Here is a 25,532-nt window from a genome sequence, read left to right as displayed (position 1 = left end):
CACAGCACTCCTGCCTACACCTCTGGCTTGACCCCATCACACATTTTCCAGTCTTGTTTCATTCAAGTTTGTTTCTTTGATCTTGACCTTAGTCACTTTTGTTGTCCTTTTTATAACAAATACTCAATGTAAAAAAGGATACAGGTTATAAGCAAATTAAAATGTTTAAAGTGCAAACCTAAATAGTTGATGTTTCTATCATCTTAGAATGTCTTACACCAATCCATGCTGTATGAGTGAAAGGATTAATGACAGTAGAATACACAGTCATCTCATTTATTTAGAATGTCAGTCTATGAGGGTACATTTTATTCCTGAGGCCAAATGGAGTGCCCAGATAACCAAAGAGCATTTTCTTATCCTCCCTCTTCTTGATGACAGACATAATCATACCATCAACAACAGCCTGATCCCTCTTGCGCTGCTGGGATGGAACATATTTCTGAAAAGTAAAAGTAATCAAATTAAAAAAAAACCTACTTACTGTATAAAAAGATATAATGTTACTCTTAGATTATCTTGGTTCAGCAATCAATGGAACAGGGATTTCTCTTTTACTGTGGTTAACTATGTTCACTTTCCCCATAAAAGTAGTGTAAAATAAAAATTATCAGTAGACCAGATCGCCATGATGATAGGAAGGAAGAAGAAAAGGGAAGTGAAATAAGAAGGGTGAGAAATGTGTGGCGACCATACAGGATAAAATTCAACATTTTACAATACAAATTTTAGGTTAATCAAAATTTTAATTCTATCATAATGGCTATCATTACATACACCAAATTAGTAGGACTTTCACCTAATAGTGTATAAGCCTTAAAGCATTTATATTTTAAAAGAGGGTGGGAATCAAAGGGTTGCCTTATTTTCTGTAATACCGAATACAGAAATGTACTACACAAGTGGGACAATAGACAAAGTGAAATGAATACAAATGAATAGGAGATAAAGGGTGGACTCAAGAAACTGGCGAGTGTAAGCATCCCATACTTGGCCCCTCGATATAAAATTTTTTGTGCACTTGCATTCAAAATACTCTAAATTCCAGAATGCATTTCACACTTCTTCGCTTGTCATTCGAGAATGTCTGTCGCAGTTTTCAGGTAAGAGAACCACAAAATGGACACCAAAATTACAGTCAACTTAAGACTACTGTATATTCATACCTCCTGCTTCTGCTCAAAGATGTCTCCTTCTTCCTTCTTTGCACGCTTTGCCTTAACCCGGCGGAAGTACTGATCGGTAAGGTGCTTGGGGATGCCAAATCCGCTAATATCAATCTTTGTAGCAGTGGCAATTAGATAAATTTGATTAACACGTCTCAAGGGACAAGCGTTGATCTTGAAGGGACCTGGAAAAAAAATAATAATAAATGAAAGTTTAAGCTAAAATGTTGCATGTGTATGTACAGTAATTGATTCAAGACACTGTCCTTACCAAACACAAGATATGATTAGATTGTTAACATTTCCCCCCCAACAAATGAAATGTGAGAAGCATGTCCAGTACCAAGTTCATGCAGGAATACCAAGAATCTTATTTAGAGTACTTAATGTTATGTCAAAATGCCCCAACTCTGTTGAAAATATTTATTCCATCTTGAGGGATAATCCTGCAAGTGACCAGTTATATTATTCACTGAAATTCAAGTTGTTTTCAAGATAACCATGTGTTTCTATCTCCAGCATACTAATGGTCAAGAGTGACATGAAACCACAGGCCATCAGACCTGTGCTCCTTTCTTTATAAAATGGAGTCTGACATAAAATTTGACGAGTCCTAAATGGTGTGGACTCACGATTAGGAGAATGGGAAGGGAGACTTGCATACAACCAATAAACAATGAAAAGGCAAATACATTTCACTAACAACTTTCTGGCTTGCTCAATGACTTCATCACCATTTTACAGCTAATTTCTGCACTTCCATGGAAACCTACCCACTTCTCATCTTGAAAGTGGGTTAAATTAACCTTGGATTGACCTATGTAGTTTTTCAGTCTAAAATCTTTTGCTGGAACAACTATCCAATAAACTTGCATAAATCTTGTCTTACCCTTCTCAGCACACCGAGTCTGACTGAAGAAAATGTATCTTTATTTGGAATACAGGAGTGTGTGCCAAGCAATACCTTGAAGGTATAAATTTTCATAAAATGCAGTTAAACCATCTCACAGTAACCCAAAGTTAAGGAGTAACTATATCAAGTAAATGACAGATGGATGCACATAATTTTTACAGGAAAGGTCCAGTCTAAACTAGCAATTTAATTGGGATAGGCTTTAACCCTTTGGCTGTTTGAGGTTACCCTAAGTAAAAAGGTTAAAAATAAATCTAAAGGAAGACTTAAGAATACAAAATTAATAAAGATAAATTATAAATATATCAATAATAAATATAACTAACCAGTAACTAGACACAGGCCACCAGCAAGTTGTTTCAGGAAAACTACTTTCTTGCCCTTGTGGATGCCTGCCAGAAGGATGCAAACTGTTCCAGGAGTAATGGAAGAACGTAGAGGCCTGAATCTGCTCCTGAAATAGAAATTAAATCTTCAAACTAATTGTATTTGGGTAAGATTGTCAAATCTTTTAGAATTGTTTATGAGTAGCAATGTGGAGGTATGAATGAAGTAGCTTATAATCAAACACAGCAATTGAAGCAGTACATTGACAGATAATTTGGTTTAGCGATTTAAAATTTCTAATGCCCATGGTTATTTAATGATCTGCAATTGTTCAGTTTAGCAATCTTCAACTCGCTGGGAAAAATTCAGGAGGGAAGTCGTAAACATGAGAATTCTATGTTCCAAGTGGGCAGCTCCACTGGGCGGGCAGTGTGGATGTATATGGGCAGGTGTAGGTGTGATGAGAACATGATGGGCAGTAGCGCAAAGGTAAGGGTGGGCGGGTGGTAGAGGAGAATTCACGACATAGCAGCAAGGCACAGGTGAGGGGAGGAAGCCCTGTCTGTCTCTACCACCATCACCGCCTTACTTGATAGCATATGTCAAGTGCCGACTCCTAAAAATTGCCTGTGACTAATATCTACATAGTGATATCTCTGTTAGCAGGAACAATTGGTGAGGAGCACTTCAGGGAAGGAGAGATTTCCGGGTAACGAGATGACACTCTCAAAGCTGGGAAAAATAAATAAATCCCTATCCCAGGAATTTTAAGGGTAACAAAAATTTTCTTGTAATTTCCAGAAAATGCACCACATTTTCATCTCTCAAAACCAGAAAAAAAATCCATCCCCAGAATTTTCTGGGTACTGGGGAAATTTTCTCAGAACTTCCAGAAATGTGCCCCCCAGAAAATTGTTCCCAAGACGGAATTTTTTGGAAAATTTGGGCGATAGGGACGATTTTCCGAGAAAACTTCAATTTCAGCTATCGGAAAGTTCTGGTTAACAGGGATTCCGGCTAACAGAGATATTACTGTTGAGTACAATAAATATTAAAATATGTGTAGAATTATGTAAATGTAAGTTTATTTTATGCAAGTGATGTCTGAAACTCACATTGGCGTGTTTGTTGTAGAGCAGAGTCCTCTGCTAATCGCATTCTATTTAGAATTGCCACATTATTTTAATTCCATTTTACAATTCACCTACCTATCCAGTATCATATAATCATGAGTAATATTAAATTAAGGCAAAAATAACAAAATTCAGTAGTATAAAATGTAAGTCAAGTGTGATACTGTATGTCTCCTGACCCACTCGGAGATTGTTGGCGACATTGTATTTTTCAAGGCCGACACTAAACCACTTGGAAAAGGATCCGTTACATAAGATACTACCTGAATTTTAGAAATCATTATCTAGCTTTTCCAACAGAAAAATAAAAATAAGTTTTGAGTATCCAGAGTTGGTACATATCTAGGTTTATTAGAACAAATTAAGCATGCTACTGGTGCGCCACTGATGAACCCAGGCCATTATTACACTAGTGTTCACTTTGCCTTTAAAGTGCTATCTGTACTTTACTACTCTGCATAATATTGATCGCTGTGCATTGTTGTTATTATTGTGACTGGTGTGTTACTGAGTACTGTACAGACTGCTCATTGCCCTGTACTACTGTGACTCAAGTGATTTTTCTTCCCTCCCCTTCAGCTTGTCGATTAACAGGCAGACCCGGTAAGAACTGTTTGCTGTATTCCCTTTATGTTTTTGACCTTATAATTTTTTTTGGGCACATTCTATATGAACAAATGTGTGTGTGCATGTAACAGAATAAAAGAAAATTAAGAAAATTACATACTGTATATCTACCCGAAATTACGAGCTCAGCCTCATCCGCTGAGTGCTACAGGGTGGCGAGTCGGCCAGGCGACTCAGCTACACAATTATGTGCCATCTCCAGATATTATTCCTCGTTATCGCTTGTTTAAAATATAATTTCTCGTTTCTGTTCGCTCACCGATCAAATCACTTAGCAACATGTTTTTTAGGAAAGCATCCGGTTTAACGTTAAACGGCGCATCCCTGCATAGGCAAGTGGTAATAAATTATATGAAGTGAAGAATGAAATGCAATTACCACCCAACAAACCAGACTAATTGGGAGATGAGGGGGTTCACATTTAGCATATTTTCTGGACACACACTCAGCATATTTCCTTAGCCAACTGATCTATGAATAAAACAGGGCATATAGAAATGCGTGATACGCTAGTAATGTCACGAAGCTTTGAAACTACAACCACTAATTCTGAGCAACCTGTACTCACATGTACTAAGTTAATTACTAAAATTATTATGTATGGTGCAAAATAAAGGATGTTTATACTCAAACTAATCGCTATCTTACAAGAATTCCAGCAATGCAAGTTATCTTCTCATTTGTCAAGTCTGTGACATTTTATAAGCCAAAAAAATTAAACCCTCTGCCTTTCATAATCCTTGAGCAAGCATTAATCTCTCCTCCTGGCTGTCAGCACCCCCAATCGGCAGTGAGGGAGCAGACAGTCAACGATTAATGGGATGAATTGTTTTAGGCTTAAAGTTTTCTTTTATAAAATGTCACAGACTTGTCTAAGAGAATCTAACTTGCATTGCTGGAATTTTTGTAAGATAGCGATTAATTTGAGTATAAACATCCATTATTTTGCAAAAGAGAGATAAATTTTTTAGTCCTTTAGCATAGTATATTTAGTACAAAATGAGTACAGTAATATGCTGCTCAAATTTATGGCTTTATCACAGGGAAAACTGGTCAGGATATTATGGTAACTAATGTTACAGAGTATTTCAAACAAATTCTTCTACCGGCACCCTTCACTTACAGTAAAATACTTATTTTTACCTTCAAATTGAGCTTGTCATTTAAGGATATGATCTTGGAAACGTCTCATAGAGGATCATTATGGTATCAAATTCATCTCTAACACAAATACAGTAAAGATTATAACGTTTGCTGTGAACTAAGAGGAAGAGGGAGAAGGGTCCATTGGGGGATAAAGGTGACCGTGCCATCCCCCTCCCCCAAAGGGTCACCTCTCTCTCTACTGTACTGGCTCATTCATGATGCAATATTGCTTAATTGTTTTTCATTAATTAGTAAAGATATGTTACTGTAGTAATCCCCGTAATTTTTTTTTTAGGGGTTCGGGATTGACGGTTAATCGAGGTTTTACTGTATATTCTTTAAATAATGCTTATGAATGCACCTTATTCAATAGTAAATGAATAATATGGTCACACAAGGAGATAAGAAGCCATTGTTTTCATTTGTGTTTACAGCTGGGAGTCTGGGACAATAGTTCTACACAAGAAAATTAAGAAAATAAGACCCTGGTTGTAGCTGTTGTAAAATTAATATACAGTATAGTGGGGTATGCTATAACGAATCTAATTGGTTCTAGAACATTGTTTGTTATAGCATTCATTCGTTATAGGATTAATCCGTTCCAGGCCCCCAAATACAACCACTTAACACTGAAAAATATAATATAAAATTGTAAAAACGTGCATAAATATGCATTTAAACCCCTGAAATAAAGAATATCATTAATACTTGCAATAAAAAACAATAAATTAGTTAAAAAAAAAAAAATTAAATAATGTTTGTTGTAGGAGTTTCGTTCGTTATAGCATTCTCAATTTTATAGGTAAAACCGTTCGTTATAGGAATATTCGTAGTAGGATCCGTTCGTTATAGCATATCCTACTGTATATGTTTTAAGTAACGTTATTTAATGTTAATAAATGGAACAATAGAAGTAGCTAACCACTAATGGCAAAAAAAAAAAAAAAGATGGATTGGGAACACCAACGTATATGTCCGCATTTAAGGATACCGCGTCATTTATCTTTTTAAGAATATGTACAAAAGATTCACTATTGTTTATTACTGAATATGTATTTTGATTGAATTAATCTTTATATATGCAAAATGAACAATACAATTCATTAATAATACGTATAATATTAAAACACACAAGAGGATAAGAGACGGCATTGTTGTCAGTGTTTACACCCATGTCAGTTATCCACCTAAAACTGAAGAAAATAAGACCCTGGTTGTTGTTGTAGTAAAACTAATGTAAAAAATATGTTTTAATTAATGTTATTTAATGTACAGTACAGTAGAAGTAACCACATATTAAAGAAAACGTGAGACCAGTAGTGGAACGCCAATGTATACGTGCACACTCAAGGAAACATAGTCATATATCTTAGGAATATGTACAAAAGATTCATTATTGTTTATTACTGAATATGTATTTGATTGAATTAATGTTTATATGTGAAATGAACAATGCAATTCATTAATAATACGTAGAATATTAAAACACACACGAGAAGACAAGACGGCGTTGTTTTCGTGAGTGACAATGGTTCTACATAAGAAACTGAAGAAAATAAGACCCTGGTTGTAGTTGTAGTGAACTTAATTTAAAAAAAAAAATAATAGCTGTATGTATGTTTTAAGTTATGTTATTTAATGTTAATAAATGGAACACTAGAAGTAGCAAACCACTAATGGTAAAGAAATAAAGCGAGACGATTGGGAACGCCAACAAGCATATCGTCATTTCTCCTCATATGAATATGAAAGCAACACTTATTTACTGTTCATATATGTGCAAATTTTAGAGAAAAAATGACATTTATACCCAAAAATGCAGGAAATTGGTATAAATCAATGTCTGGTATATGGCAAATAAATTTAATCAATTTGGTTACTAAACAGCAAATTTAGATATGTATTACATATTCAGATAATATCAAACAAAATAGTACAAAAATAAGCTATATTGCATTCAGGAAATACTCCTATACCTCAATACATAATATGTCCGCATGTCGTCTCATTTGGGGAAGTTTTTTCAAGGCAGTGGGATATCCCCGCTTGTCGCATTTAATTAATATAATATTTTGGGCGGGTTTACCCGCATGTCGCATCCAAAGGGTTAAATAATATTTACGAATGTAAAAAAAAAATTCTATTCACCAATGGTGGTAAAGTCTAAAACATAAGAACAGCCAATGAATACTGTGCGAGTTTTTACTCAGATGACGAAGTCATCAGGTTCAACTCTGGCTGAGGCTGTAGCTTTCCATAAAGCTGTTGCTGAAATTGTTACTGAACCTGAAGTTTATGTTGAAGCTGTTTATGATGCTGAATTTGATGGTTTAGGCCTTCAAGTAATAAAGCTCTCGAAAGAACCTTGCACAGCTGCTTTCTTTTCTCATTATACATCTTTATGTGGAGGTCATTTACGTTTACAGTGACCCCTCCGTTGACGAACTCAATCCGTTCCAGAAGGTCGTTCGTTAACCGAAACCATTGTTTCAATGGGTTTTTGGGTAATTGGTTCCAGATCACCGAAAATATCCTAAAATCAACAAAAATGGTAGAAAAGTTCACTTACTTTGAGGTGTGTATGTAGAAGGCTCCTGGATGATGATGATGATGGGATTTAGAATGGGGGTGGAGGAGAAGGAAGAAGAGAAGGCATTGGGGTGGAAGAGAAGTCACCCCATGGCGCCATTTCACCCATAAAATTTTAGCTCTCTGGTGTAATTCAAGATTATTTTCTTTAAATCAACACTGCACTGCATTATATATTGTCAATATGTAAAATATATTTCAAAATGACCAATAATTTGCTTGGAAACAGAAAAAAAGCATTTAGTTGAAGAGAGTCTCAAGCAAGATGTTACATCCAGTGAAAACAGAGAGAGACTAACTCCTGTTTGCTGTGTTAAGAGGCTGGATGCCACGCATTAAACTAGTCACTTTACCTTCAATTATGTTCAATAATTGTTAAAATGACTAAAAAATTGAATATTAAACTTTTAAAATTATTGAATAGTATAAACTTCTTGATATTTACTAAAATAGTAAGGAATTTAAGCCCTAGAACCGATTAATGTATTGGCGGACTGATACTAAAGCTGGTTGCCCGGTCAGTGCAAGCGAAAACATGTTGAGGTCGGTTCGTAAGAACTTCGTTAACCGAATTGAAGATCCTTATGGAAGGCAGTTCGTTAATCGAAATTACATTAACCGAGGTGTTCGTTAAACGAGGGGTCACTGTATTTAAATTTTAATGCTTTGTTCTGTTAATGGATCCACTTCAGAAAATATGTTCATTTCTTGCTCCATATAATATCCACAGACCTCTCACCCTTTTCATGTCGTTTTAACACATCTAGTTTCTCGGCAAAGCTTATACACTTTCTATTAGCTTTTGAAACGACACTACCACCACTTGCTCTCTTGCTCATGTTGCAGAGGGATGCAAAAAAGCTGCAAGAAACCCGAGAAAGTTTTTCTCCTGTTCCAGATGCGTGAAAACAAAAGGCCCGCCAAGCTCCGACTGTTGTTTACCACTCATTAGCAAGGCAGCTTCTTTGCGCAAGGCGCTCTTAATTTTTTTATAATACAGTCATGCGCCGGTTAACGCCCTAGATACGTTCTTGGAAACGTGACGTTAACTGAAATGGACGCTGTCCGATCATCACATAAACTTTTTATTTATACTTACGTGTATGTGGAATACTATACAGTATGCGCGGAATGTTAAGTCACGAGAGGGCCGACGAACTAAGTTCTCGGAAAAATAAAATCATATATTGTGAAGCCTGTCCTGGGATGCGAGATGTCAAAATGCTTGGTTTATTGTCAAGTGCTGACATTTGGCAACTGAGAACACGTCACGGCTTGTAGTCAGTGCGCCTCTGGCAGCTGTGAGGGGAATATTTATTGTGCGGGTTCCCGTGCCATGTGGCCATGTTTTGTCTAGTTTAAGGTGCATTAACCCAACATAGTGGCCATCAGAGATGTCCAGGAGGGTTACTACAAGAGACGATATTGCAGTAGTGATTGCATTGTACAAAGTGAACCATGTACTGAGAGAAATATTGGCTCAGACTGGTGTGGCATTACGAGTTGTTCAAAATCTTGTCAAACGTTTCCGTGACCTTGGAGAGGACGAGTTACCAGCTCCATTACCTAAGTCTGGTAGGCCTAAATTATTGTCTCCACGGACACTTAAGGTTATTTCTCACCAAGTTCGGTCCAATCCCTCACTCACAGCACGTGAAGTGAAAGAGAGAAACCCCCGTCTTTTGAATTACGTTTCGTTACGTTGTGTTCAATAAGCCCTGAACGATGACCTGGGATTTAAGAGCTTTCGTGCCCGCCGTAAACCTCTGTTGACAAAGAGACAGAAGGAAAATAGAGTGAAATTTTGCAAGAAATATGAAGTGTGGGATTTAGAGACATGGAGGAGTGTATTATGGTCGGATGAGGCTACGTTTTCTGTGACTGGGAGTAATGGAGGGAGGGTGTACCTCCCACAGTACACTGTAAAGACTGTTAAGCACCCTGCCTCACTTATGGTTTGGGCTTCCTTTACATATTATGGTGTTGGTGAACTAGTAATCCTCCCTAAGAACCAGATAATGAATCAGTACAACTATCTTGAACTGCTCAGTGATTTCTTACCTGAATCATTTGATAAAGCTAAGGCAAGATTTTTCATGCAGGACGGTGCCCCATGTCACACTGCTGAAAGTGTCATACAGTGGCTCAAAGACTGTGAGGTACCTTTCTTTAATGACTGGCCTGGCAGTAGCCCAGATCTTAACCCAATAGAAAATTTGTGGTCCATTGTTAAGCGTCGTCTGCGCGACGCTGACACATCATCAATCCCGAAGCTAGAGGCAGCCATCAAGGATACCTGGGCTAACTTGCCACCTGACCTCTTGCAAAACCTTGCTGAGTGTTCCTCGAAGGCTAAAAGACTGTCTGAAGCGCAGAGGAAACACTTCAAAGTATTAATTGAAGTGGTAAGTGTTACGACTTTATTTATATAACATAATCGTAAATATCAATATTTTTTCAGCACACGATCTAACATTCCGCGCAGACTGTATGTGTACATATACACTTTTACTCTTAAATCACTACTGTAATGTGATACAAGTGATTAATTTTTATCTCTCGTGCAAAATACATGACGTTTATATTAAAATTATTCACTGTTTTACAAGGATTCCAGCAACGCCGAGCACATGGGGGAGAGAGAGGGTGGAAGCGAGCGAGGGGGCGTGGGGGGAGGGGAGGTAGTACGTTTGGCAGTTGGCACAGGCCCAGGTGTAACGCGTGTATATTTATCAGTTCTTAGGTGACTAAGCTTCTCTCTTATAAAAAGCCAGTGAAATGACCTGGGTGAATATAATTAACATAGCTGGGATTCTTGTAACATACTGATTAATTTGAATATAAACATGCTATAATTTGCACTAGACAAAACAATTTTAGTACCGTAATCAAATTAGTACATGTGCACTCCAGCTTTGCACTAAGGTCATTTATTTCTATTACGTTTCTTTTAGTATGGTGTGTGCATGTAAATGGATGAAAATAAATGAAGAAATCTATGTAAATCTACCCAAAAATACAGTTGAAAAACTTTTTTATAAAATGTACTACAGTACTGTACACTAATGTACAAAATTTTTATCTCTTGAGCAAAATATATGACGTTTATATTCAAATTATTGGCTGTCTTGCAAGGATTCCAGCAATGCAAATTATAATCTCCTAACTTTAGTCTGAGATATTATATAAGATAAAAACTGTAAGCCTAAAAGCCTGGCTGGGGGGGGGGGGGACTGATGGCTCCGCCACCCAGCGAGGGGTTGGGGGGGTTGAGGTGATAAGTTTGAGGTGAAGGTCTCTGTGTGTTTATTTAACAGTCCTACTAAGCTTCTCTCATTTTAAAATGCCAGTGATATGACCTAGGAGAATATAATTAACATAGCTGGGATTCTTGTAAGATACTGATTTATTTGAATATAAACATGTTGTAATTCGCACTAGACATAACAATTTTAGTACCGTAATCAAATTAGTACATGTGCACTCCAGCTTTGCACTAATTTTATTTTACGTTTCTTTTAGTATGGTGTGTGCATGTAAATGGATGAAAATAAATGAAGAAATTTATGTAAATCTACCCAAAAATACAGTTGAAAAACTTTTTATAAAATGTACTGCAGTATTGTACACTATTGTACTACATTTTTTATATCTTGAGCAAAATATATGACGCTTATATTCAAATTAATCTTTGTCTTGCAAGGATTTCAGCAATGCAAATTATATTATCCTAACTTAAATCTGAGATATTATATAAAATAAACATAAAGAAATCACCAATCCTTTATCTTGAACACAAGGGTGGTGGGAAGACGGGTGGGGGGGGGAGGGGGCGGAAGGTGAGTTGACAGAATGTCTGGCGTTTGTTTGTTTATTTATTTGAGATAAGATTTGACAGTTGGCGCTGAAGGCCTGCCTGCTTGTTTATTTATCATTACTTAAGAGCGACTAAGCTCTTTTCATAATCTTCCACCCAAACGACCTGGGTGAATGTAACATACATTAGAGGGATTCTTGTAAGATAGTAATTTATTTGAATGTTATTTTTTTTTCAATTTAAATTTTAATTGTTTATTCCTTGATAGAGGCAGTGGGATCCTAGTGCTGTCACTTGGTACCCCTGTACCATAACACCAGAAGCAACTGGCCAGTGTCACAAGTATATACAGTAGAGTACAGTCATCCCTTGGTTATCGTGCCTAATTGGGACCCCGCTGATAACGAAAGTACAGAACCTATGGGATTTATTCTAATTGGTGCATTTACCCAAGACCCAACCCCAAGTTTCCCATTTTACGACCATTTAGACCCACTAAATATACATATAATGATATGGTAAATATCATAAACACACATAGGCATGGCTAGGCTTATTACAAAGTGATGAAAAGGGTAAGCTTAATACTGTAGCCCACAAAACATGTAGCTATGCTTTTTTTATTTGGTCCCCCGTCATACGAGTCCATTTTCTCTCACATGAGGACGCCTGAGTCCTCCGTTTTCTCTCTTAATCTTAGAGTGCACCAGAAACTTTACTATTTTTAGTAATGCCACAGAATTTGAAATTGCAACCCCAATTGCAACTGAGGTTGCAATTGTTGAGGCAACTAGATATGTCTAATTACAGCAAATGTGTTATTGTCAATTTGTAGGTGAAAGATTTTATTCTCAATAGATGTAGGTTAATATTTCACCTGTAGTCAAATGCTTAAAAAAAACCCAAGTAAGGAAGCATATTCCTTTAACACATAATATCTGACCAGTATGGGGAGGATCATCGTGTCTCCGTCAGGGGGTCGTGGAGTGGTGGTCCAGCAGGCGTCACTTTTGGGGGGGGGGGGCACGGACGGATATGCGATCGGACGTTAACCGGCGCATGACTGTACATATAGGGATTTAGTTATTATTTATATGAAAATGTAGTTTTATTTTATTTTTATTATATTTTGGCCGTAAATACGAGTGAAATAAGGACGTAAATTGAATTGGGTCCTAAATGAACTAGGGTTTTAAATATGAAAAGTTGTTGGTCGAACCGTTGTTATTGGAGGCTTTACTGCCTATGTATGTGTTATATATACAGCTGCTCCTCGACTTACGACGGGGTTAGGGACCCAAATCCAGGTCGCAAGTCGAAAATGCTTAAATAATACATAGAAAATCTAGAATGGGTGTCTCTTTTTCTTCTCAGAACCACAAAACTCTCACCTTTAAGCTTGCCAGCCATTTTATAGTGAATTACAAACGAAAATTTTATCAGTACAAAGCACAATCAATAACATTGGGACTCGAAAATATGTAATTTGACAAAATTTTGGTACGATTGAGGCAGTCGTATGTCCAGGTGATCCGCACGTACGACCGCCGCAGTCGGTACCATTTTTTTTCAAACGATGCGCGTATTTTCTAGACCAAAATGTTTCCGTCCCGTACAAGAGCGTCGCGTGACTCGGGTCGCCTCGTGGCTACAGCACCCACGCCGTAGTTGGTGTTTGGCTGTCGTCGTTTCCTTAACTGATCACGCTGTGTACCGAAACTATTTTCATATCTAATTCACTTTAGAATGACTGGAAAGCGTAGAAATAAGAGTGCTGGTGGTGCTCAGAAGAAAAGGAGACAATCAATTACTTTTGAGACGTAAATGAAGATAATAATGCGGTATGAAAATGGAAAAACTGTAGCAACCATTTCACACGACCTTGGCTTTTCGCACTTGACCACATCTACTATTTTGAAAGACAAGGAACGTATTCGTGAGGTAGTGAAAGGATCAACACCTATAAAGGGAACTATAATAACGAAGAAAAGACAAGGTCCCATTCATGAGATGGAAAAATTACTTGCGATATGGATGGAAGACCAGATACAAAAGCATGTACCCTTAAGCCTTCTAACCTTACAGGCTAAGGCAAGAAGCCTTTTCGAAAGCCTGAAGGAGCAGGCAGGAGCTGAGTGCGACCAAGCCATCACAGCAAGTCATGGGTGGTTTCAAAGATTTAAGAACCGCTACAGTTTACATAATGTTAAGGTGAGTTGAGAGGCAGCAAGTGCAGATGTTGGTGCTGCCGCAGCTTTTAAGGAGGAGCTAGATCGTGTCATCGTGGAGGGAAATTATTTGCCTGAGCAAATATTCAATGTGGATGAAACTGATTATTATGGAAGTGCATGCCTGAACGAAAATACATCCACAAAGAGGCGAAAACAATGCCGGGATTCAAGGACCGAATTACACTTCTGTTGGGGGGGAATGTAGCTGGTTTCAAGATAAAGCCCTTCATGACATATCATTCAGAGAACCCAAGGGCTTTTAAACGTGTCAGCAAGCATACACTGCCAGTGTTTTATCGAAGTAAAAAGAAAGCCTGGATGACCCTAGTACTGTTTGAGGATTGGTTCATGACTTGTTTCTTTCCACGAGCCAAGGAGTATTGTCTGCAACAAGGGATTGCATTCAAGATTTTAATTTTGGATAATGCTCCGGGACACCCACCACACCTGGACGACATGCGCCCTGCTGTTAAGGTACTCTTCATTCCACCTAACACTACCTCTGTCATCCAACTCATGGATCAAGGTGCTATTGCATCTTTTAAAGCTAATTATTTACGTACGACCTTCGCTCAGGCTGTAGCTGCTACTGAAGGTGAGAAAACGCTCAAAGTTTTGGAAGGAGTACAACATTTAGAAATGTACAAGGAACAAGCTGCAGCATGGGATGAAGTTACAGGTCAGTGCATGAATGGAATATGGAAGAAAGTCCTGAAAAGATATGTGAACAGTTTCAGAGGATTTAATGAAGAGAAAGTAATTTCTGAGATTAGTAACAAGATAGTGGTGTTGGGTAAATAGCTTGAGTTAGAAATTGATAATGAAGATGTTGAACATTTAGTTGAAAGTGTAGCAGAAGATCTAAGTAACGAGGATCTTATCGAACTGGAAGCACAGAAAATTGCCGAGGAAGAAGAGAGTCTATTTGTAGAAGAAGAACCTGCACCCCCCAAAAAATTTTCAGCGCCTTTCCCAGAGCTCTATTTTATTATGTCATAAAGTTCAGGGTTAATCAGGACTTGGCAATGAACCAAACGGGGTCCAGTTTATCAATATTTCATGAAGTTTATTTAGATCTTACGATGATTAGTGGGGCTTCCTAACACTACATTAAAGAAGGACCAAATGTTGCACTGACGACGTCTGAAAATTAGTAAATCCTCAAGTAGCAGTTTTAACTCCCAATTCCCCAACCATATTGAAATTTTCAACACCTCAATCTGAAAAGAATAAAATTACAAATATTTACAACTTACTTAGTGTGCTTGGTCCTCTTCTTGGGGTTCAACTGAGTGGCATAGTAAGCAGGAAGTTTCTTCACACGAACCATACGGGTTCCCCCATTCTTTTCACCACCAATGGGTTTCTCAATGAAGGTCTTTGGCTTCTCAATTACCTTTAGAAAAAAAATAATTAAGAATTTACAGGTGTTTTACTTAAAAACGTTTTATAAAATGTATACTACCAGTTAATTAAATTTTAACAATCATCTGACAACTCTTTGCAACTAAGTGACACACCATAAATATCTTTAGCCATAGATTCACAGCAGGAATTCAAGATTATTTCTTACTTTTCTTGGATACATCTTAAACATTTGGTGGATCTTCTCATCAAAAGCCAAGTAAATGAAAGAGTGAGGTGGTGGTGCTACAAATACTCCAATGGATAAGGTCGAGTAAACCTTGTTTTATTTGCTACTTTATAAAGGCCATGAAGATATTGCAGATTTATAAGCTCTCCCTTCACATACCCTTTCAAAGTTATATTGGGAAAAAAAAAAAAAAAAGTGATAGGGTCATTCATCCTTTGGGTGAAAATCAGGTGAAATTCACTCTTAAGTCAAGAAACACATATGCACTGTGCAAGTTAGTAAGAAAGGGAAGAATTTGCAAACTACAAGAATAGGTACCAAGGAGTTCCCCTTTCCACAACCAAGTAACACATCAGGTTAACCAGTGCATGTAAAACTGACCAATGACTCGTATAAACAAGGCAAACTATATGATCTTAGTCTCCTCCAGAATTCCAACAGGATGAGGACAGAACACTTATCTGTACCCACTTCTGAGGCATTACTGTACTGTACATGGAATGGGATACAAGAGGCTTTGGGGGAGTTATAGTTGAAGAGGAAATCAATTCCTTGCAAGATAAATTCCTGCCAACAAAATTCACACCATGAGGTTTACTGACACGAACAGCTCTCTGTATGGCAGCTCAGTTATTATTATCCACACTGTTTCAAGATAAAAAAGGTGGGCATATATTAGTGTTCGTGACAGAAAAAGTTGTAAAAATATTAGTAAGTTGGAAATCCTTGTCAGTTTTGGGAATTTTCTTCAAGTAAGTCAGTCTCTGGTTAACCCAAGATACCATTGCTGAGTAAAGGTACTATCAATACCTGTACACAGTAACATTCAGAACAACACCCACCTTCAACATTTTTACTAACACCACCTTGCATACTTTCAACAGACCAACACACAACACTTTCAACCTACCCTCCTGCGTTTACCATAGCGGACGGTGCCTGCTTTGACAGACTTTTTCACCGGCTTTTTCACCGGCTTTTTCACCGGCGTTTTCACCGGCGTTTTCACCGGCGTTTTCGCCGACGTTTTCACCTTTGTCTCCACCATGGTCTGCAAAAGGAAAATAGTAATTTAATTATTCACTTTTTTTTCTAATTTGGGTGACCAAACTTTATTCTATTATACAGTACTGTTCAGTAATTTCTGCTACAACGCGATAGTTGCTTTCATGTGAAACCTCGCACTATGGAAATCCGACCAATAAAAATCACAGGTCTTTTGGAGAAAATAGAGTTAGGTGCAAATTACTTAAAATTGAAACAAATATGGTAGTTAGCGTAACACAAAGGATAGCACAGATTTGCTAGCACTTGAGTTTTTTCCAGCAAAACATCTTGCTTTAAATTTTTTTGCATTTTCTCCAGTGTTGCATAACACTCCTTTATTCCCACTGCACGAACAATATCGCATGTTCTTTAAGTGCATTCAAAACGCTTAATAACATCGAGCTTCTCTTAAAGCGTTATAGCCTGTAACAGATAAAACTCAATATAAATACGCGCAGTCCACGGGGAGGTAACAGGGGAACAGCCACTGGGCTTGGCGGCCACATCAACGGGGTGATCAGCTGGACACTTGACTCATAATGCCAGTACGGTAGAGCTTGCATTAGAATAGTATGACACAAATAAGTATACAACATCCATCGTTGGCTGAGATTTATGTTCATTGCACCAAATTTCTTATAATATTTATTTACAGTATTTATTTTTTTTTTTTACGGGGATTAGCTCACCTGGGCACAGGTCACTGACCCACATCAGGGCCTAGGGGGCAAAAATGTATTATTATTATTATTATTATTATTATTATTATTATAATAATTAATTCACAGTAAATAAAATATATAATAAAAAATACAAATTTGAAAATAAAATAAATTAATAATGATGATAATAATACTAATAACTGTAATAATAATAAGAAAGATATAAAAAAATAATAATAAAAAATGAGAAACAATATATGTACAGTGGGGTATGCTATAACGAACGGATCCTACTACGAATATCCCTATAACGAACGGTTTTACCAATAAAATTGAGAATGTTATAACGAACGAAACTCCTACAACGAACATTATTTAATTTTTTTTTTCTAATTTAGTGTTTTTTTATTACAAATATTAATGATATTCTTTATTTCAGGGGTTTAGATGCATATTTATGCACTTTTTTACAATTTTTACAATTCTATATAATATTTTTCATTGTTAAGTGGTTGTATTTGGGGGCCTGGAACGGATTAATCCTACAACGAACGAATGCTATAACGAACAAGGTTCTAGAACCAATTAGATTCATTATAGCATACCCCACTGTATGTTGTATTGTCAATAGTAAGAGAAACAATTGAGACCCTGCATTTGTGTATAAATGAGGCAGAAAGTCAGATCAGCAACCTGGGACTTGGTCACAATTTTCGTGATGCCATATGGCAGCAGGGTCTACCATTATACAACACATTATGCTTCCAATATCTTCCCAGGTGGTAGTACCTCCCTGTTTGGTAGCTGCCTATGATACGAGAGGATGAAAATGTTAAACTTCTACTTCACTTCTTAATACCTGTAGTTCGTAGCCTATATTATTACTTAAATCTTGTAACAACGCAGCACTTAATGGGAAGATGCTAAGTTAGTGGATAAACTATTTAAAAATCTGTTCATGGGTGTCAGAAATGTTTTTGTTGGTTAAGTATCCCAGCACTGACATCTGTTGACAGTTGCGAGTTGACTTCTGCTGGCTGTTGCCCATGCATCGAGATAAGCAAAATTCCCACCAAGTCCAGTGGCCGTTTCCCTGAGAATTTAACCCCCCCCCCTAAACTGCGCGTATATAAGCGCGTACAGGTACAGTATTTATATCAAGTTTTATCAGTTATATAAATGATCTGGTATATATCCAGCCATACAGACTGTAGTTCATTACCTATTGTGCTATATGTTTGGTATCATTTGTTTCTGTTTGGTACAAAACAAAGAAATAATGAAAAGGCTTCATTCAAAAGTGAATTTCATCTGTAACTTTGGCCTTCTATGATATTTAATAATTTCTAACATCCTCTCTCAAGTGCTAATGTCTTGAAATCATTTTCATTTTTATATTCCAGACATTTAACATTATTTGAGAGAATAACAGGTTTGCTTACCAATTGTGCACATACAGTATTTAGTTTAAATAAATGGACAGCTACATGAACATTTTCTATGAGCCAAACAGCTATTTGTAGCTATAGACAAGGTCACGAGGGGCGTGGCACATGGGCCAGGTTAGCATGGAAATAGTACAATACACCCTCGATAACTAGGCAGTTGATAACTCGGAATTTTATGTACTATAACTCGGCACGGATATATCGAAATGTATTAGTATAATCCGAGAAATGCCGAGATATATAAAATTATCTGGGAAAGTCTTGGTGTATTTGGCCACCTGCATCACCTACCATGCCTCTGTGTCTCCTAGTATAATGCTTCATTCTTCCCCTGCAGGGCTGGTAAGTGTTACCTTTTTACATTTAGTAATTACATGTACAGCAGCTAAAAAAAGTATCTGTGCATATGTTGTGTGAAACAATACGATACCACGGACAATAAGTTTTGGGATAGGCTAGTTGTCACCTTATACTGTGTGATAGTAATCACTTAGCTGTTTTTATTTTATTCGTATATGCCAGCTCACCCCGTGTTGAATACTGAATGGCAGTGGGTGAAGACACGACTTGTACGTACAACTTCGGAAGTCATCGGACCCACGCTGGCAGATACTTTTTTTAGCTACTGTACAGTCAGCATAAAATTATTCTGCACTCATAGGAGCGATGGCTCTCGCAACGAACACTGCGAGACTGATGCCATGTATTGGAAAAGTTGGTACCTCTGATTGCATGATTCATTGTAAAACTAATGTGCGGTTATTCCTTATATAAGGCGCCACCCCGGGCAAAGTGCGTTTTTTTGTGGATATCACTATTTTCACCCTTCCTCTACATGTTGGTGTTGGATGTAACCTACTAGAAATATGGTTGAATGTCCTTCAAAAATAGGGTGTCTTTTCGCCTTAGGCTGGGAGCTACGTGTCTGGCTGTGCGCTCAGTAAGTAAAGGTGGTCACATCCCGTTCAGTGAGAGGAGCGCGAACCATAAAACCCATTACACTAAATCCAGATAATGTCATAGCAATATATAATACAGGTATACTGTAGTTTACTACGTTTAATCACCCACATACGGTAGAAAAGGCAGGCACTCTAGAAACTGAGGTGCCGTATAGGAATTTCGCATACTATGAGATACAATGAGAATGTAAATACTAATGATTATAACCACTATCTGAGAAAGTGATGAGAAGTGGCATAATACAAGACCTCAACCAGAAAAAACAATAAGAATCATATGTAACCTTGGAAAGTTGTACTATATTACACATCGGTAACTGAGCTACCGTTAAGAAACGAACTGCATCTCTCTAATATGTCACAATACAGTATATGATGAGAATAGGGGGTTGACTGGGGATTAACTGGTAGTAAAATTCACATAAGCAAACACATTGTCAGTGTAATTTAACACAGTGTAGCAAAGAATTTCGCCAGAGGAAGTGTGATCTTTTAAAAGAATGTGATGAATCTGTTAGAAACGGAGCAGTTTCAATCTGCAAAGGGCAGACCATCAAAGCAAACAGCAGGAGTTGTAATACGCCATACTCCTGTCATAGTTATATGCTAGGTGGCTCAGTGTTTCCAAGCACTCCGCAGCCTTGTGGATAAAACACCACGGCCTACAGGACAGATCCTACATCAGCTTGGAACTGGGCAGCCTCGCTGCACAATGCCTGAGAAGGATAGAGCATAGCAGCTACCATCCAAAACAGACCATTCACCACTGCCCCCAGCATCCGACAAGAACTTGGATTGGCCTGCACACCACAATGAGAAAGACACAACAGCAATGACCTCCATGCCCATATACCCACAAAGAAGCCACACCTGACTGAGGTACAGTACACATGGAAAGGTGCCTGGTTTCTTGTGGATGTGAGAACAGCGCCAAACCACCCTCTGCACATGCGCTGTAGATGCTTAAGAAGCCAACACGGAGGTAAGAAGCACTGAGTGATGGGTGGTCCGACCTTCTCTGAGAGACGTAAACAACAAATGGTGACACTTGACTGACCAAATCTAATAATATTGAAAAATTAATATCTCAGTTACCCTTAATTTCCGGCGGGAATATCACAGAAGTAAAAGGTCTTAGAAATGTCTAAACATTACGAAAAACATATTAATAACAGCGAGAGAAAGACCGGTGTGCATGACTGAAATTTCACCATATTTTTTTCTGTATCTAACCGTGTATGACTCAATATTAAAATCCCTGGTGACATTTATCGCACATTGCCCTATGTTTTTCTGATAGTTTTTGGTGTGCTTTGAACGATTTGGACCTTCATATCTGTCGGGAATCATACATTTCAGAAATCTGATGGTATTTTTGAATTAGTGCACACAACTTTCCTATCCAAAATCGGTAACTTTGCATAAGTGCATCCAACTCTGTTGTGCGTGTTTAGACCGATGATGACCTTCATTTTCATCGGAAATTGTCCAGGGTTTTTTCAGAATTTTTTCGTGGGGCGCTTTCCAAAAAAAAAATGGCTAAGCGAATACAAAATACACAAAAGAACACTAGAAAATCATAAACCAAACCTAACCTAACTGACTCTCACCATATGATGGAATCACTTATTTCTTACCTTATTGGCCGTCTCTTCTTTGTCTTTGGGATAAGGGACGTGTTAACACAATGCCACATATGTTGGTCTTGATGATATTTACATTCGTTCTTGCACTTAGAACACTTTACTGAGGTCAGGAGAACACCATGAGATCTAACATATGCTATAGTTTCTTCGTTTTTTCCCAAAAACTAGCAATCAGCTCCATATAATTTAAGTGACACCCATGGCAGACTTCCACGGTCGGAAATGAATTTGAATTTGGAAATATGAGACCCAAAATAAAAATTGAATTTGATTGGGCCAAAAATACCACAAATTAAACCACAAATCATTTTGGTTGGTTGCCCCCAAAAAACACTTTTGATTGGCCACGTGACGTGTACGAGAACGCATGCGCGTGATTTATGAAGGAGACACGCAGTGTGGGAGGTGAGTTAGGCAATATTGGTGGATGATTAATGGAAGAAATAGAGAAAAATTGGATACACTATCTCTGTTATTATGGGTCCGACTAATTACCCAAATGTAGCCGCAATGAAGTCAAATGATGGTCCTACAAGAATAAATCGGACTGCCAATCACTTCTCGACTGGTATTTGGTGTCACGAAGTCACAAAAAATTGGAAACCTTAATTTAATCTGAGTTAATAGATCGAGTGCATGTACCTAACCTAACCTAACACAACTCAGATTAAATTAAGTTTACCAATTTTTTGACTATGACACCAAATAATAATCGAGAAGTGATTCACAGCCCAATTTACGCTTGTAGGACCATCATTTGACTTCATTGCGACTACATTTAGGTACATTTGAGTAATTACTCGCTCCCTCTGTACATGCACGCGATCTATTAACTCAGATTAAAGTAAGTTTTCCAATTTTTTGTGACTTTGTGACACCAAATACTAGTCGAGAAGTGGTTGGCAGTCTGATTTATTCATGTAGGACCATTATTTGACTTCATTGCTGCTACATTTGGGTAATTAGTTGGACAGGTTATTATACATTTGCGACGTTATGTAATAGAAGAAAATTATCTTAAAATTAGACATCTTATTCGAATATGAGAATAGATTAGGGGTAGGAATGTGGGGTGCGAAAACGCAATAATACCCCCAAATCTATTTTCATATTCGAAAAAAGCGTTTAATTTTAAGATAGTTTTCTTCTATTACATTACCGTTGCAAACGTATAATAAAAGAGTAGGTGCATGCCAGATATTATTTTCTTCCATTAATCTTCCGCCATTATCGCCCACACTACCTCCCACTAAGTGCGTTTCCTTCATAAATGATCATGCGCAAGCATTCCCGTACACGTTACGCAGCCATTCAAATTCATTTTCGACCATGGAAGTCTACGATGGGTGTCACTTCAATTATATGGAGCTGATTGCTAGTTTTGAGGAGAAAAACGAACAAGCTATAGCATATGTTAGATCTCATGGTGTTTTCCCGACCATAATAGTGTCCTAGTGTATGAACGAGTGTTGATATCGTCAAGACCAACATAGTTGGCATGAACCAGGCCAATAAGGTAGGAAATAGATGAATCCATCATATGGTGATAGTTAGGTTAGGTTCGGTTTGTTTTTTTCTAGTGTTTTTATTTTTTTTTGTATTGGCTTGGTCACGATTTTTGTCGGAAAACGCCCCACCCAAAATCCCCGATAACTAAAACAGGTAATTTCCGACGGAAATCAAGGACAAAACCAATCAAAACACACAAAAATACTCTAGAAAAATAGAGTTTTGACTTCCTAACAGTTGTGTGAAATAATGCAAATTTACCTATCTAACTACAGGGGTGATTTTAACTAAATATTTTAACAAGTAACCTACCTAACTTTTAACACCTGAAACTCGGTAATCCATTCCCCAAGAACTCGTCTAATGGCTCATGTTCCTACCGCTACCATTTAACAAATGTTTCTATAACATTACATTAAAACTTCCCCGCGTCCATAAGCCATTCCCAAATTAACCTGTAAAAAGTAAAAATACTGTACAGCGTAACACCACGCCAAATTCCCTCACGGTACACGGTTAAACTCAAATACCTGACTGGAAATAAAGAGAATAACATCTTAAGACTCTTGAATGAATGCTTGCGCATTAATCTATGAAATAAACCATCATATAAGCCAACGTATTACAATAAATACGGTTTTTTGTGGTCGCAACACCCTCGTGTAGGAGCTTCCTCAACTTTGTTTACATCAGTCCGCACCGATACCTCCACTTCACCCTCACTTTTCTCCAAATATCCTTTTCATTTCAGGTAAATTTAAACTTTTAAACTCCTTAATAATATCTACACTTCTCAATGTTTATAACCTCTTCAGCAATAAAGCCAAGATGAAGAAGATGTACAAAGATTAATACTTGTATCAACAACCTCTACACACACTCACGTCCACTCAAATAGGAAAGAACTTCAGAGGGTGGCTACCAGATGGCTCTGCTTTGATAACACATCTGGAAAATATGTAACTCAATATAAACAATAATCGATACGCTCTTAAAAGAAATTTGCACAAATACTATGTATGGTTAATTTTTAAATTATGTTTATTGTTATCATTAAACTTTCAATATAGTTGTTGTTTTTTAATGAAGTCAAGGTGCATTTTTTATATTTGAAATTCCACTTGTCTCCAGAAAAAAAAATTGTAGACAGATTGATAAATGGATCATTATATAGATATATTTCCAATAAAATAATCATACAAATTTAGCATGATAATCAAATCCAGTGTCAGCGTCGTATATAAATAATGGTTACTAAAGGGGCGGATCGAGGAATATCAAAAGGGGAGGGGGGTCCAAGAAGTTGAATGGGGGGAACATGGAGGAGCAATATTATGGGCATTTTAAGGCCTTTTTGAAGCCATGTACAGTTGATATTAGGAGATATTCTGAGGCCAATAGTAATTACTTTCTACTGTGCCAAAACGCCTGAGTAAAATACTGCATTAAATAAAGTATTGCAATTTTCTGATAAAAAGGTGGGCTCCGGATAAGGGAAGGGCCCCCTGTGGTAAGGCATAAGTTGGTTATGAGTAGCCAAAAACGGTTTTTAAAGCTTATTTCCTTTGGTTTCCTTATTTGATGCAAATAAATTTATTATGTTGTAGTGGATTTCTCCCCTACAAACATTGTTTGTCACTGAGTAGCCGACCCTGCGAATTCCACAGTGTATGCCTCGTGGTCTGGGTCAACCAGCGCCGCCTTACATGACGGAGGTCAACTACTAAGCCTCGCCTACCTCCGCTATTTAAGACCTGACCTCGTGGTGACCACCCTCTTCTTCTAGCTACAGCCGCAGCAAGCTACACCACCTCCTCCGCCGCTGCCTGGCGGTCCTCGCTCCCGCCGGCGAGCATGGCGACCCACAAGCTGGTCCTCCTCTGAGCATCCTCACCAACCAGCTCTCTCTACATCACGCTTGTAACCACGCTGCCACTTCCCAGCACCAAGCTGCACTGTGCATCCAATACAACATGTATACAGAGAGCATATTGTGAGTTTCCTTTCTCCATCCCATCCTGAGTCCGAACAAACTACCATACCCCACAATGTACCAGAATCCTGGAGGATAGCGAATGTAATACCGATTTTCAAGAAGGGGGATAGATCACTATCCTCTAACTACCGCCCAATTAGTTTAACATCAATAGTAGGCAAATTACTGGAAGCAATCATCTCAAACTCTATTCGAAATCACCTGGAGAAGCACAGATTGATCAATGATTCCCAGCATGGCTTCACAAGCGGACGCTCTTGCCTAACTAATCTATTAACATTCTTTTCATCAGTTTTCGAATCGGTGGACGAGGGGCACAATTATGATGTGGTATATCTCGACTTTAGCAAAGCCTTCGACAGAGTCCCCCACGAAAGACTAATTAGAAAGGTAGAAGCACATGGCATCAAAGGTGACATCCTTAAATGGATTAGGGCGTGGTTACAGGACAGGAAACAGCGAGTGAGCATTAACGGCACTAAGTCCCATTGGAGCAACGTCACAAGTGGTGTTCCCCAAGGCTCAGTACTTGGACCATTATTATTTATTATATACATAAACGACATAGATATCGGCATAGACAGCAACATAAGTAAATTTGCTGATGACACTAAAATAGGACGTGTTATTAAATCTGACGAGGACTCGGCAAAACTACAGGAAGATCTAAACAAGTTTTTCGAATGGTCTGAAAAATGGCAGATGAAATTCAACGTCGA

General features: G+C 37.8%; 1 protein-coding gene across 1 annotated transcript; it reads right to left on the bottom strand.

Moving 5' to 3' along the window:
- Positions 1–262: 262 nt before the first annotated feature.
- Positions 263–23,717, bottom strand: LOC121853437 (60S ribosomal protein L6-like). The gene is made up of 7 exons (XM_042347561.1): positions 23,702–23,717; positions 21,300–21,322; positions 16,454–16,594; positions 15,206–15,345; positions 2,406–2,533; positions 1,167–1,351; positions 263–442 (listed from the first exon to the last, which is right to left on the bottom strand). Exons 3-7 carry the CDS (start codon positions 16,589–16,591, stop codon positions 281–283), a joined length of 753 nt encoding a protein of 250 aa, XP_042203495.1. The 5' UTR covers positions 16,592–16,594; positions 21,300–21,322; positions 23,702–23,717; the 3' UTR covers positions 263–280.
- Between the last annotated feature and the right edge of the window lie 1,815 nt (positions 23,718–25,532).

Source organism: Homarus americanus, unplaced genomic scaffold (genome assembly GCF_018991925.1).
Source record: "Homarus americanus isolate GMGI-L3 unplaced genomic scaffold, GMGI_Hamer_2.0 scaffold4896, whole genome shotgun sequence".
In the NCBI taxonomy this organism is placed as follows: domain Eukaryota; kingdom Metazoa; phylum Arthropoda; class Malacostraca; order Decapoda; family Nephropidae; genus Homarus; species Homarus americanus.
This window is presented reverse-complemented; position numbering and strand designations above follow the sequence as displayed.